The sequence below is a fragment of the Callorhinchus milii genome, unplaced genomic scaffold (genome assembly GCF_018977255.1).
Source record: "Callorhinchus milii isolate IMCB2004 unplaced genomic scaffold, IMCB_Cmil_1.0 Scaffold22, whole genome shotgun sequence".
Lineage (NCBI taxonomy): Eukaryota > Metazoa > Chordata > Chondrichthyes > Chimaeriformes > Callorhinchidae > Callorhinchus > Callorhinchus milii.
Genome location: NW_024704763.1, coordinates 9,790,832 through 9,805,865, shown reverse-complemented (window position 1 = coordinate 9,805,865; position 15,034 = coordinate 9,790,832). Strand labels below are relative to the sequence as shown.

At 45.5% G+C, this 15,034-nt stretch overlaps 1 protein-coding gene across 3 annotated transcripts in view; it reads left to right on the top strand.

The window, feature by feature from the left end:
• The window catches only part of ptpn9a (protein tyrosine phosphatase non-receptor type 9a), a 66,477-nt gene that overhangs the window by 43,726 nt on the left and 7,717 nt on the right, over positions 1-15,034 (top strand). For all 3 annotated transcript variants that reach the window (XM_042342949.1, XM_042342948.1, XM_042342951.1), the window contains exons 7-9: positions 2,812-3,131; positions 4,129-4,219; positions 14,578-14,647. In XM_042342949.1, the coding sequence (XP_042198883.1) occupies positions 2,812-3,131; positions 4,129-4,219; positions 14,578-14,647 (481 nt within the window). The remainder of the gene's footprint in view (positions 1-2,811; positions 3,132-4,128; positions 4,220-14,577; positions 14,648-15,034) is intronic.

Genomic DNA, 15,034 nt, shown 5'->3' with positions numbered 1-15,034 from the left:
TAGATTTCTTATTGAAAAAGAGATTAAGGGATATGGGGATAAGGCAACGTCAGGTTATTAGCTGGAGTTAGATTAAACGATCAGCCAAGATTGAATGGCGGGGCAGAGGCTCGAAGGGCCGAATGGCCTCCTCCTGCTCCTACATGTTATGTTATGTTAGGATCGACTTCAAGATCCTTACCCTCGGATTCAACTCCTCAGCACCTCCCCCGACCTCTCTGACCTCTCTCCTCAAAACAGTACCCGTTGCCTTTGTCCCTCCGGGTCTGGCATCCTCCTCATCCCCCGAGTCCTCCGCTCCACCCTCGGCGGCCATACCTTCAGCCACTGTGCCCCGAAGCTCTGGAACTCCCTTCCTCACTCCCTTTGTCTCGCTCCCTCTCTTCCCATTTTCAGGTCTCTGCTGAAGACCTTTTCAACCGCGCCTTTGGTCACCTTCCACCCCCTCCCCCCTGGCTCCCCCCCTCCCCCTGGCTCCCCCCTGGCTCCCCCCCTCCCCCTGGCTCCCCCCCTCCCCCTGGCTCCCCCCCTCCCCCCGGCTCGGTCCCAGGATCCGTTACTGTGAAGCTCTGAGACGCCGTCTGGCGTGGAGGGCACTATATAAATCCAAGATGTTGTTGTTGTTGGGGGTAGGTGTAGGGGGGTGAGGGAAGGCATGGTTAAAGAGGAGGGTCTTGAGATGTGTCTTGAAGATTGCAAGGGAGAGGGTGAAGCGTGCGATGGAGTTCCAGAGGGTGAGGCGGACTGGCTGATAGACCCGACCACTGATGGTGGAACGGGCCAGGTGGGGGACATGGAATAGGCTGGAGCTTGTTGAGTGGGGGAGCGCAGGTTTGGTTACCCCAACCTGTTTTCAGTTTCCCCTGGAAAACCCAATGGACTAACAAGCGGGTTCTTATTTACTGATAGATAAACAGAGGCGTGTGGAATAAGGAAATTTGCCCGGGAACCAAACCCAGGTTTGATTGTTGGGGTAGATACTGAACAGCGATGGGATCCGTTTCCCTTCTCACAAAACTACCAATCAATCCCTTGTGTAGCTTCTCTTCTTTAGATGATAGAACTGTAGACATTTGCAGCACAAGATGGTTTCTCTGCTGGCTCTGAAAGAGCTCTGTTTATTCTCATCCTCCTGCTGCCCCCACCCCCACACATACCCGGAATTTTTTCTTCTTGTCATTTCAAATATTTATCTAATTTCCTTTTAAATGTAAGTAATAATAATAATCCTTACATTTGATATAGCGCCTTATCATGTCTTCAAGGCATCTCAAAGCGCTTCACGGAATATACTGTAAAGTGTAGTGACTATATACTTTGTGGGTGAAAATTAGATTCTGCCTCAACCATGGTTGCAGGTGGGGGAGACCTGCTTCTAGGCCAGTTGTATATCATCGTTTCCACCTTCCTGGTGTGAGCAGCTGTTCCCATATTCCTCTCTAACCTCCATTTGGTATCAGTTTATACAATCATAGAATATTACAGCACAGATGGCCATTTGACCCATCGTACCTGTGCCAGGTTTTTGGAAGAGCTACCAACTAGCCTCACTCACCCACTCTTTCCCCAAATCCTTGCAAATTTTTCCTCTTCAAGTTCCTATCCAATTCCCCTTTGAAAGTTGGTATTGGATCTGTTTCCACCCTTTCAGGCAACACATTCCAGACCCTAACAACTCTCTGAGTAAAACAATATCTCCTCATCTCCCCTCTGATTCTTTTGCCAATTATCTTAAATCTAAGATAAGTTCGAAACTTAAATCTTTTGCCAATTATCTTATCTAAATCTAAGAGCCCTGGTTACTGACCCACCCGCCAGTGGAAACATTTTCTCCCGATCCACTCTATCAAAATGCCTCATAATTTTGAACACCTCTATTAAATCTCCCCTTAATCTTCTCTACTGTAAAGAGATCAATCCCAGCCTGTCTAGTCTAGTGTCTCCACATAACTAAATTTCTCCTCATCTTAGTTTTTGTGCTAAATATATCTCAACAGCAATTACATCCTGCCTCCACATCCTTCGCTAACATGTTGGAAAATAACTAAATGCTGACGGTGCCTTTTCCACTCTCCTGAAGTAAACCCACTTGTTCTCCTCTTTGATTTCACTCCCCTTTAGCAAAGCAGTGAAATCCTTTGCATGTTTTGCCATGATGTTGGAATCGAATTTGCAGTATTTCTCAATGAAGATATTCGCATTGGAATTCTCATTGACACTTGGAACATGGGCACCGGTCAGTGTTCCCACTCCAGGTCGCAGTGAGCTTCAGCTTACAGGAAGCCCCCTCATCCCTTATTTGCTTATTAACTGTGTAGTCCTGTAGCGTAGTGGTTAGCGTGTTTGCCTCGCAAGAGAGAGCATCCGGGTTCAATTCCTGGACGGGACAAAACTTTCAAGGCAAGTTTCCTTACTCCACTCAGACACTCTCACACACTCTCTCGCGTACACTCATACTACATACACACTTACTCACTCACACACGCATACTCACACACACACATATTAAGTTGGAACCCGGTTGTTAGTCGATTGGCGGATTGCTTTCGGGTGTAATAATCCCTCAAAAAAAATTTGATCAATCCACAACTGTTTGTGGGACACTGCTGTGCACAATTGGCTGCCGTGTTTCGCCCACAAAATACAGTCAATTCATTTCACAGTATATTATGTGAAGCGCTTTGAGCCGTCTTAACATTGTGTTAGGGCACACACACTGTATCAAATGCAAGGATTATTATTATGATTATTATCACCTTGAAACACCTGACTGTAGAGTGAGCCTGTTGACGGTTGTGCTTCCTGTTGCAGGTACAGATGGTGAAGACCCATGAGCTGAAGCAGCACCTGCCTGGGGACTGCCTGCCGGAGCACCTAGGGGGTGCTGTCCGACTCGATCATTCCAGCTGGAACCGCCAGTTCCTGGCCTTGCCGAACGGGCAGCCTGAGTCACTGGACAAGCTCATCACAGGCTTCTCAAGGGAGGAAGAGTCTGTGCACGTCCCAGGGCTGGAGGGGATGACAGTGGAGGAACTCTTAGACCACGTCAACACGGTGCAGAAACGGGGCATCTATGAAGAATATGAAGACATTCGTCGTGAAACCCCTCCTGGCACATTCAACTGCTCATTGTTAGTTAACTGTTAGTCCATTGTTAGGTCGCTGTTAGAGCTCTGTTAGGTTACTTTTAGATCTCTGTTGGGTCACTCTTAGATCACTGTTGGGTCACTCTTAGATCTCTGTTGGGTCACTGTTAGATCTCTGTTGGGTCACTCTTAGATCTCTGTTGGGTCACTGTTAGATCTCTAACTTCAAACTGCAGAACAATGCCTTTCCCTCTTATCAGTGAACAAAATGTGTTCTACACTATTATACTATTATACCATGATCCCACCTCTGTCTGATAAATTCTCAGTTGAAACTGAACGTACCTATTAATCTTGAAGTGTATTTTATTGTCTTCTGATTGAGGACTTGTGTGCTGAAATGCCTATTTGGCTATGATGTGGTACTGATCAGTAGTTTCTCTATAAATAATAGTATAATAATCCTTGCATTTGATATAGCGCTTTATCACGTCTTCGAGACGTCTCAAAGCGCTTCACAGAATATACTGTAAAGTGAATTGACTGTGTATTTTGTGGGTGAAACGCAGCAGCCAATTGCGCACAGCAGCGTCCCACAAACAGTCATGGATTTTCCCCCCTGCTCGGGTCCTGACCTAACTGTACAGCGCCTTGGGACATCCTCCCGACGTGAAAGGCACTCTATAAATGGAATCTTGTTGTTGTTGTTGTTGAGTGACCACATTCTTTTTTAAAAATTAATTTGCTATATTTGACAAAGGGTGCTGTAGTGTGTGTACCATCACCTTTGGTAGTGTATGTGGGGAGGCACAGCACAGTGGTGTCAGCCTTTGCCTTACTCCTACCTTCCTGACTGGAGAGAATGTCTGATACGCAGTCAGGCTGCTTCCAGTGAAGCCTGCTAGCCCCAGCCTGCCCCAGTGAGCTGTCAGGGTGCTGGCTCAGGCTACTGTTAGGAGTGGTGTGGGAATAGATTGTGTAACAGGTGAGGGAGTGGGCGGAAGATGGAATGATTTGAGACTCATTTTTTCCCCCCAATTAGGCAACCATACAACCAGCAGAAGAATCGATATGGGGACGTCCTGTGTTTGGACCAAACACGAGTGAAGTTGAAATCCCTCAATCACGATGAGGTAGGAAATCGTCTCTGTACCTAAACTTAAAAATATAAGAAATTGCTGATGAAAGAAGAACAAGGTCCATCTCGTTTCTCGTTCACCTTCCACCTTCCAAGCTGTCGCTTGACGTGTCATATCCCAAACTATGTACTGTATCCCCAGATATTATTTTCTATAAGAACATAAGATGGCAGAAGTAATTTAATAATTTAATTTCAGGTTGTGCTAGGGGTAGGTCTGGTTTAAGGTTGTAAGGTTAAGGGGTAATAATAATAAATAATAACACATAGAAATAATGTCACATACATCCTGGAAAATAAAAACCTAAATGGGATAGAGGAGTAAAAGGATCTCGGGGTACACGTACACAATTCACTTAAAGTAGGAACTCAGGTTAATAGGCCAGAAAAAAGCAAACCAGGCATTGGGGTTCATTTCCAGAGGGAAAGAAATAAAAAGCAGGGAAGTTATGGTATAGTTCTATAGAACCTTGGTTAGATCACGCTTAGATACTGTGTGCAGTTCTAGTCCCCACATTATAGAAGGGATGTAGAGCCACTGGAGAAGGTGCAAAGGAGATTCACAAGGATGATCCCAGAACTGAGAGGTTATAGCTATCAGGAAAGGCTGAACATACTTGGACTCTTTTCTCTTGAGAGGAGGAGGGTAAGGGGTGACCTGATAGAGGTCTTTAAAATGATGAAAGGTTTGATAGGGTCGACATAGGGAAGATGTTTCCGCTTGTGGGGGAGACCAAAACCAGGGCCATCAATATAAAATAGTCACAAATAGATCAAATATGGAAGTTAGGAGAAATTTCTTCACACAGAGAGTAGTGGGAATGTGGAAATGCTGCCACAAGGAGTTAGAATCATAGAATCAAAGAATCATATGGCACAAAAAGAGGCCATTCGGCCCTCGTGTCTGTGTTGGCTCCTAAAAGAGCTTCCAACTCAATCCCACCGGCCCGCTTTCTCTCCATAGCCCTGCAATACTGTCCTCCCCAAATACCCATCTACTTCTTTCTTAAAAGTTGTTATTGAATCGGCTTCCACCACCCTTTCAGGTAATGCATTCCAGATCCCAACAACTCACTGTGAAAAATGTTTTTCCTCACCTCCCCTCTGTTTCCTTTAACAACTATCTTAAATCGGTGTCCTCGGGTTACTGACCCACATGCAGTGGAAACAGTGTTTCCCGGTTCAACCTATCAAATCCTCTCATGATCTTGAAAACCTCTATTAAATCCCCTCTTAATCTTCTCTGCTCCAGGGAGAATAATCCTAGTTTTGCTAACCTCTCCTCATAACTAAGGTCCTTCATCCCTGGTACCATCCTGGTAAACCTCCTTTGCACCCTCTCCAATTCCCTAACACCTTTCCTAAAATGCGGAGCCCAGAACTGAACAGTCTCCAAATGAGGCCCAACAGCATTTAAAAATATTCAACATAACCTCCTGACTTTTGTATTCTATGCCCCTATTTATAAACCCTAGTATCCCAGATGCTTTTCCCGCCACCTTCAGAGATTTGCTTATGTGCTTATGTAGCTTAGTATCGTCTGCAAATTTGGAAATTTCGCCCCCTTTATTCCAGATCATTTATATAGATCAGAAAGAGCAGTGGTCCCAATACCGACCCCTGAGGGACACCACTACACACCTCCCTCCAGTCAGAAAAGCAACCGTTTACTACCACTCTCTGCTTTCTGTTTCCCAGCAAGTTCTGGATCCATGTTGCCACAGTCCCTTTAATACCGTGGGCCTCTATTTTGTTTATGTCTCTTATGTGGCACTTTGTCAAATGCCTTTTGAAAATCTAAATAAACTACATCTACTGCACTACCTTCACCCACCCTCTCAGTCACTTCATCAAAAAATTCTATTAGGTTTGTCAGACATGATCTGCCTTTAACAAATCTGTGTTGATTGTCCTTTATTAAACCATATTTTTCTAAATGAGAACTTATATTGTCTCGGATTATCGTCTCCAGAAGTTTCCCTATTACTGACGTTTGACTGACTGGCCTGTCGTTCCCGAGTTTATCCTTCTGCCCCTTTTTGTACAGGGAATCACATTTGCAACCCTCCAGTGCTCTGGCACCACCACGGTGTCCAAAGATGAATGAACGATTGTGGCCAGAGCCTCCGCTATTTCCACCCTTGCTTCCCTCAGTAACCTAGGATGCATCCCGTCCGGACCAGGTGACTTACCTATGTTGAGCACCAACAGCCTTTTTAGTACCTCCTCTCTGTTGATTTTTATCATATCCAATTTCTGTTCACGCGCCTGATATTGTGGTATTGGTTGCATCGTCTTCTTTAGTGAAGACTATTTAGTTGCAAAGCACTTATTTAGTACATCCGCCATGTCCTCCGCCTCAACAAGAAGATTTTCACTTGGGTCCCAAATTGGACCCACCCTACCCTTAACTAACCTTTTACTCTTGATCTGCTTATAAAATACCTTAGGGTTCCCTTTTATGTTTCCTGCTAATCTTTTCTCGTACAATCTCTTCGCCCTTCTTATTTCCCTTTTCACTTCTCCTCTGTACTTCCTATATTCTATTTGATTATCCTGTGTGTTTTGAACCTGACATTTGTCTGAGCCTCCTTTTTCTGTTTTATTTTAATCCTAAATTCCTTAGCCATCCAGGGAGGTTTGACTGTGCTACCTTTCCCCTTTGTGGGAATGTATTTGCTCTGTCCCCGAACTATCTCCTCCTTGAAGGCTTCCTATTGTTCGTTTGCTGTCTTACCTGCCAATCTTTCTTTCCAATCTATGTTGGCCAGGTCCCTTTTTAACTCACTGAAATTAGCCCTCTTCCAGTTGAGGGTCTTTACCTTTGATTGATTGTTGTCCTTTTTCATATCTATTCTAAACCTGATGATATTGTTATTCAGATGCTCTCCTACTGAAACCTGCTCCACTTGCCCCACTTCATTTCCCAGAACTAAATCTAGCACTTCTTCCTTCTTTGGGCTGGAAACATGCTGGACCCAGAAAGTTCTCCTGCACACATTTCAGGATTTCTTCCCCTTCCTTGCACTGTGTGTTTCCCAGTCTGTGTGAGGATAATTGAAGTCCCCCATTATCACTATTCTATTGGTTTTGCATCTCTCCAAAATCTGTTTACAGATTTGCTCATCTATCTCCTTCCCACTATCTGGAGGTCTATAGCAAATACCTAACAGAGTAACAGCTCCTTTTCTGCTCTGTAACTCTAACCAAATAGATTCAGTTTTTGGTCCCTCTAACACATCATCCTTTTCCAGGACTGTGACCCTAATGAGTATTGCCACCCCTCCTCATTTTTCCCTTCCCAATCCTTCCTGAACAGGTTGTAGCCAGGAATATTCAGCTCCCATTCCTGTCCTTGCTTGAGCCAAGTCTCCGTAATTGCCACTACATCATAGCCCTATGTGGCACCCTGAGCCGCAGCTCACTAAGCTTATTGGTCACAATCTGTGCATTTACACACATGCACTCTAAGACTGGCTTAATCCGCTCTACATTTCTCCCCTGTTTCTTTCCACGTTTTGCTGGACTACTCCTTGTTTCATTTCTATTTGTCTCTCCTCGTCCACTATGTAACTCGATTCCCTTCCCTGATGCTACATTCTGATTCCCATCCCCCCTCGAAATCAGTTTAAACGCTTCCCCACAGCATTTGTTATTCTTGTTGCAATGACATTGGCCCCAGCCCTGCTCAGGTGTAACCCATTCCTCGTGTGTAGGTCCCATCTGTCCCAGAAGTGGTCCCAGTGGTTTAGAAACCTGAAGCCCTCCTTCCTGCACCATTTCTCCAGCCAGACATTCATGTGTTTGATGCTCTCGGTTTGCTGTTCACTTGCATAAGGCAATGGGAGTAATCCCGAGATCACCACCATTGAGGTCCTGCTCTTTAGCTTCTTCCCAAGCTTCTGATATTCTCCCTGTAGGGTCTCAGCCCTTTTATCACCTACATCATGGATCTCGACATGGACCACCACTTCCGGATTTTCCCCTTCCCCCTGTAGTATATTCTGCACCCATTATGTGAAGTCCTGCACCCTGGCCCCAGGGAGGGAGCATACCAGTTGCAAGTCCCGTCTTTTATTGGCAGAAACGCCTGTCTATCCCTTTAGCTGTTGTATCCCCAATAACAACAGAATTGGCATTTTTCCCCTTGTCCCCCTGAACATCCATTACCTTTTGACTCTTCTCGTCCTCACCGGTATCCAGTACCGAGAGCCAGTTTGTGAGGGCCACACTCTTAGGGGATTTCTGTACTGCCTGTTCTTTTTTTGCTGCACCCTTCTTCTGAGCCCTCTGTCTAGCTGGGGTGACCACCTCCTGAATTCTCTATAGCTGTAGAATGACCACCTCCTGAACTCTCTGTGGTTGTGGGGTGACCATCTCCTGAAAAATTCGATCCACAAATTCTTCAGTCTCCTGTATTCTATGTAGTGACTGTAACCTCTCTTCACGCTCAGCGACCCTGAGCTCAAGCAGCCAGAGGCACTACCTACGCACAAGTTTTTCCAGAACACATGAACCATCCTGAAGTTCCCACATGGTACACAGTGTGCATGGAATGGGTCTCAGCTGCCCTGCCAGGTTTACAGACATGTTTTGTCTCAACAGTTTGGGGGTAAATAGGTAAAAACAAGTAATTTTACATCTTTTATTCCCTTGCTCACACTCCTTATATACTAAATGCCTACTCAACACCTACCGCCACAGGACTGTTGACCATTTTGTGCAGCCTCTTGGGGGGTTTGTTTCTCCTTTACAAGTTCTCACCTGCACTGAATTCCCCCTCTACATTGAATTCCCACTCTCACCTAATTCCCAAACAGAATTCTCACTCTGTTCCTCCTCACTCCGTTGCCTGCTCACGCTCCTGGGCTCTGTACTATTGTTGAGGCAAATAGAATAGGTGTATTTAAGGGGAAGCTGGATAGGTACATGCGGGAGAAAGGAATAGAAGATTATGCTTGAAGGCTTAGTTGAGGAAGGGCAGGAGGAGGCTCATGTGGAGCATAAACACCGGCATAGACCAGTTGGGCCGAATGGCCCGTTTCTATGCTGTATATTCTAATGTTTCTAATATATTCTATTGTATTCTAATGTATAATCATTGTATTTGGTACAGTGCCTTTACATAGGGAGGACATCCTGTGAAGGGAGTGAGTGTTTTTTGTGGTCAAATATACCAGCCAATTGTGCGCACAGTAATGTCCCACAAACAACTATGGAATGAATGAACAATTTTGTTGGGTTGGATAGCTGGCCAGAAGTAATGAACAAGATTGTTGCCAAGGCATCTTTAACGTCCACCTGAAAAGGCACTTACACAACCTGTTTTTTTTAATGTCTCATTTGAAGGACGGCACCTCTGACAATGCAACCTCCCCCAGCACTGCTGTGGAGTGTCAGTGTAGACTTATGTTCTCAACACTCAGTGTATAGACAACTGTTTTATTCTCAGCTCATAAGTTACAAATCAAACAATCCAACCAAAAACCTTTCAGTCAGTTCTCCCTACTTCCTATCTCCTGAACTCCTTTCATTGGTCTGAGTTAGTTGGTCCTTATTTTCTTAAAGCGTATCCAACTTGGACTATGTGAGTTTAAGTCTCGACGTGGGGACTTGAACCCACAACCTTCTGACACTGAGGCAAGAGTGCTTCTGACTGAGCCATCCTGACACAGGATAGGACTAGTTTGAAGCTGTGCTAGGGAAATTCTGAGTTTGCCTATTTATTCTCTTTCCCCAGTTTAAAAAAAAGTGGTGTTACTGTGACTAACCTCCCCCTCGCGCCCCCCCATCCCAACCAAAAGTGTTCAACTAGAGATTGTGTAATGTGACAGATGAGAATTGCCCACTTAGTTGGTCAGTACCTATAATCTGTCTTTCACTCGGAGCTGTAGCAGGAGGAGTGGATTGTACAGAGTTTATACAAACTCTTTGAAATTCATATCTTAAAACGTATAATGAACCAGAAGGCTCCATAAGAAGGTGTCAGTGCCTCAACAACAACTTGCACTTATATAGCACCCTCCACGCAGGATAGCGTCTCAGAGCGCTAAACAGTGACGGAGCCTGACTCCGAGCCGCGGAAGGTGGCCATAAACACAGTCGAAGAGGAAGGTTTTCAGGTGGGACCTGAAAGAAGGGAGAGAGGGAGGGATTGAGGGAGAGTGTTCCAGAGTTTTGGGGCATAGTGGGAACAAAGGAGGATATTAAGAGCAGTTTAGTTGCACAAAGAGTTATTAGGACATGGAATGACCTGTTGGCTGCAGTGCTTAAGGCAGAATTAGCTTTCAAGAGGGAACTTGACAGATCCCTAAAAAGGAGGAAAGTGCAGTATTTTGAGGGGAGGGAAGGCATGTAAATGGGACTGAGCAGATTGCTCTTTCAGCACAGTTATAAATGACCTTCTGTGCTATAAATCTCAATAGTTCAGAGTTGCATTGGCAAAGTAAACTCCTCCACTATTCTATCCTCTACATCTAGAACCTTAATCAAGTGGTATTGTTTGTGAACAAATGCTCACAACTCAGTCAACACTTACTCAAACTCCAGCAAGATGCTCAGTCTAGATCGAGTGAGGCTCATTCACAACTTCCAACTTGAATCGTCTTAAAATTAGAGCTTAAAGTGGCATCAAGAGGCAGTTTTTCAGACAAAAAGTAGTGGAAATCCAGAATTCTTTTCCTCAAAAGACTGTGGATTATGGCTGGATCCATTCACATCTTCAAGACTGAGGCGGATAGATATTTGTTAGGTCAGGGTATCAGGGGATATGGTGAAGGGTAGGTAATTGGGCTTGAGGTATAAGTCAGCCGTGATCTTATAGACTGGCGGAACAGGCTCGAGGGGCTGAATAGCATGCACCTATTTCTACGTTTCTAATACAGGCATGTCAAAAAGGAGTAGAGACTCCAGCGCCTTGGGACGTCCTCCCGACTTGAAAGGCGCCATATAAATGCAAGTTGTTGTTGCTTGTAATATTAAAACAATCTCAGAGCGCTTCGGAGGTAAATACTGTGGAGTGGAGTGACTGTTTTTGTAGCTGTCCTGCTCCTGGAGTTCCACTTCTCGATATCTGAAGCCTGGCTTGTGTTGGGGGTGACTTGCAGAATGGCGCCACCAACAGCACCTGAGGAGTATAGCACTTTGATCTCAACTAACTAACGGGTTTTGAAATGCCTCTGCAGTGTGATATGGTGCTGTATCAAATGCAAGGATTATTAATAATTAATATAATAATAACCTTGCATTTGATACAGCACCATATCACACTGTAGAGACGTCTCAAAGCGCTTCACAGAACATACTGTAAAGTGAATTGACTGTATATTTTGTGGGCGAAACACGGCAGCCAATTGTGCACAGCAGCGTCTCACAAACAGTCAGGGATTGAGTGAGCAAATTATTATTATTTTATTTTTATTTATTTATTTTGAAGGGATTATTAGCCCTGAAAAAACGATCTGCCAATAGACTAACACCCGGGTTCCTACTTACTGAAGAGGCGTGTGTGTGGAGTAAGGAAACTTGCCTGGGAATTGAATCCGGGGTCTCTCGCTTGCAAGGCGAGTGCTCTAACCACTGAGCCACAGGCCTCCTAATTATTATTGTTTGCTGTAGTCACAACAAGCAGGAGACACTCCGGCCTAAGTTTAATTACAATTCCATCTTCAGATGGAAGCCAAATTCTGCACCTTTGCTTCTGGTGAAATTGATTGTTTATTAGAGTGAGTTATTTGTGTAAAGCAGCTTTATTTTGTCAGTAAACACTTGTTAGTTGGCACACTTCACCGTGATCAAATGTGGTCATTTTACTGTGGTGATGTCCATCACTTCCTCTTCCTGTCACATGATGGGGACTTGTGTAGCAAGTTGGTGGTGGTATGGGTGTCAGCCTGGCTGGGTTGGTGGGTGTCAGCCCGGCTGGGTTGGTGGGTGTCAGCCCGGCTGGGTTGGTGGGTGTCAGCCCGGCTGGGTTGGTGGGTGTCAGCCCGGCTGGGTTGGTGGGTGTCAGCCCGGCTGGGTTGGTGGGTGTCAGCCCGGCTGGGTTGGTGGGTGTCAGCCCGGCTGGGTTGGTGGGTGTCAGCCCGGCTGGGTTGGTGGGTGTCAGCCCGGCTGGGTTGGTGGGTGTCAGCCCGGCTGGGTTGGTGGGTGTCAGCCCGGCTGGGTTGGTGGGTGTCAGCCCGGCTGGGTTGGTGGGTGTCAGCCCGGCTGGGTTGGTGGGTGTCAGCCCGGCTGGGTTGGTGGGTGTCAGCCCGGCTGGGTTGGTGGGTGTCAGCCCGGCTGGGTTGGTGGGTGTCAGCCCGGCTGGGTTGGTGGGTGTCAGCCCGGCTGGGTTGGTGGGTGTCAGCCCGGCTGGGTTGGTGGGTGTCAGCCCGGCTGGGTTGGTGGGTGTCAGCCCGGCTGGGTTGGTGGGTGTCAGCCCGGCTGGGTTGGTGGGTGTCAGCCCGGCTGGGTTGGTGGGTGTCAGCCCGGCTGGGTTGGTGGGTGTCAGCCCGGCTGGGTTGGTGGGTGTCAGCCCGGCTGGGTTGGTGGGTGTCAGCCCGGTTGGGTTGGTGGGTGTCAGCCCGGCTGGGTTGGGAGCTCTCTCGCCTCTGTCAGAGGTTATGGTGTCAAGTACCTATTCAGTGCTCCACATGCATGCATTCTCCCACCCGTAGCTCATGCAACTCAGTGTAATAGATCACATTTATTGTCACAAAGAGACAGGAGCTTCTATAATATAATATATATTAATATAATATATAACAATATTATATTGTTTTTTTCTCCCTGTGTCCTGGCCCAGATAAAATTGGTCACTCGCTCCATTGCTGTTTGTGGGACACTGCTATGCGCAAATTGGCTGCCTTGTTTGTCTACAAATGCACAGTCACACCACTTCAGAGTAAATCCTGTGAAGCGCTTTGAGACCTCTCAACAGTGTGATAAGGTGCTGTATCACATGCAAGGATTATTATTAGCAGTTAGAACTCCAGTGTATTTTACAACAACAACTTCATTTATATAACACTCCTCACGCAGGGCAGCGTCCCAGAGCTTTGACAGTGGTGGAGCACAGCACTGAGCTGGGGGGAGGGGGGATGTGACCTTAGGTTTAATAATAATAATAATAATCCTTGCATTTGATATAGCGCTTTTCACGTCGGGAGGACGTCCCAAAGCGCTTCACAGAACATACTGCAAAGTGAATTGACTGTATATTTGTGGGCGAACGCGGCAGCCAATTGCGCACAGCAATGTCCCACAAACAGTCGTAGATTGAAAATGACCAATTTATTATTGTTTTTGGGTTTTTTTTGAAGGGATTATTATTATTAGGCTCTGTGTGGAGTAAGGAAACTTGCCCAAGGTTTCGCCCTCTGCCTGGAATTGAACTCAGGTCTCTCACTTGCAAAGCGAGTGCTCTAACCACTTTGGACAGGAAGGTCTTCAGGCGTGACCTGAAGATGGGGAAGGAAGGGGAAAATCAAAGCAGAGGGAGGGATAGAGGAAGAGTTTTCCAGAATTTCAGGGTGTCGTGGCTACCGATGGTGGAACAGAGGGCATGAGGCACATGCAGAAGGCCGGAGCCAGTTGAGCGGAGGCAGCGGGTAGTAGGTTGGGGATAAGCATGTCGGAGAGGTAGGGAGGAACAGCACACATCTGTACTCTGGGCTCCTGCCTTGAAGCTCAATAAGCAAAAAGCCAATTTTTTTTCTCTTTTTGAATAAGAAAAAGTCAACCAAAGTCAAAGAAATGATAGGTGAATAGGAGTGTTGTGGGAGCTCAGAGAGAGAGGATAGGGCTGTTTTAAGGAACCAGTCAGATTAACTGCTGTTATAAAGTGGATTTTGTTTTAAATCCCCAGATTATATTTGTTTGAACAGTCTATTCTAATTGTAATTTACCAGACAGTGCTCCCAATGGCAAGCTGTGTGGGTTTAGCTGGTTAGACTCCAGCAGTTACCCCAACCCTCACTATTTGTGTTCAGTGGTTGTACATCGTAGTAAGAACATAAGTATTTGCTGGCGAAAGTAGATCAAGGTCCATCTAGTTCCCCTCCACCATACTGGTAGTCATTGACATGTCGTGTCCCAAACTATATCTGTTTCCCCAGATATTATTTTCTAACAGAAATCGATCTCATTTGTTCTTGAAACAAACAAGATTTTCTCCTTCCACCATCTGTCTCCCTCGGGAGCCTGGTCCATACGTTTACTACTCACTCACTGGAGTAGTATTTCTGCAGATTTGTCCTGAATTTACCCCCTTCAATCGCAGGCGATCTCCTCTGGTTCCACTATTCAGTTCAAGATAAAACAGCTTATGATTTGTATCATTATTAGTAACCTGTGCTTTTGTTCTTCCTACAGAGGACGGATTACATCAATGCCAGTTTCATGGATGGTTACAAACAAAAGAATGCTTTTATTGGCACACAAGGTAAAGGCTATTATCTTCAGCCAATTGTTAATTTGTGTGGGAAAGATTTCATTTTGTTACACAGAAAACTGCTGATAACTCAACCCTATTTTGACTTGTCACTACCACTTAAGTCATCATGTGGTCAATATCCTGGCCGCATTTATTGATATATTTATACATATGCCTAACTCCTGATAACTCGTCACTGAGCCCTTTCCCTTGGAGTGACGAGTTATCAGGAGTATACTGTAATTATATACTGTTTTAGATCCATTGAAAGCCTCAATATAATTAATTTGGATATGAAATGTTGTACTATGAAATATGTTAATCTTATGATATCAACCTTCACTTAAATATGGAGCTCAAACAGACGTGGCATCTTTCCTCCCTGCTTATTGATAT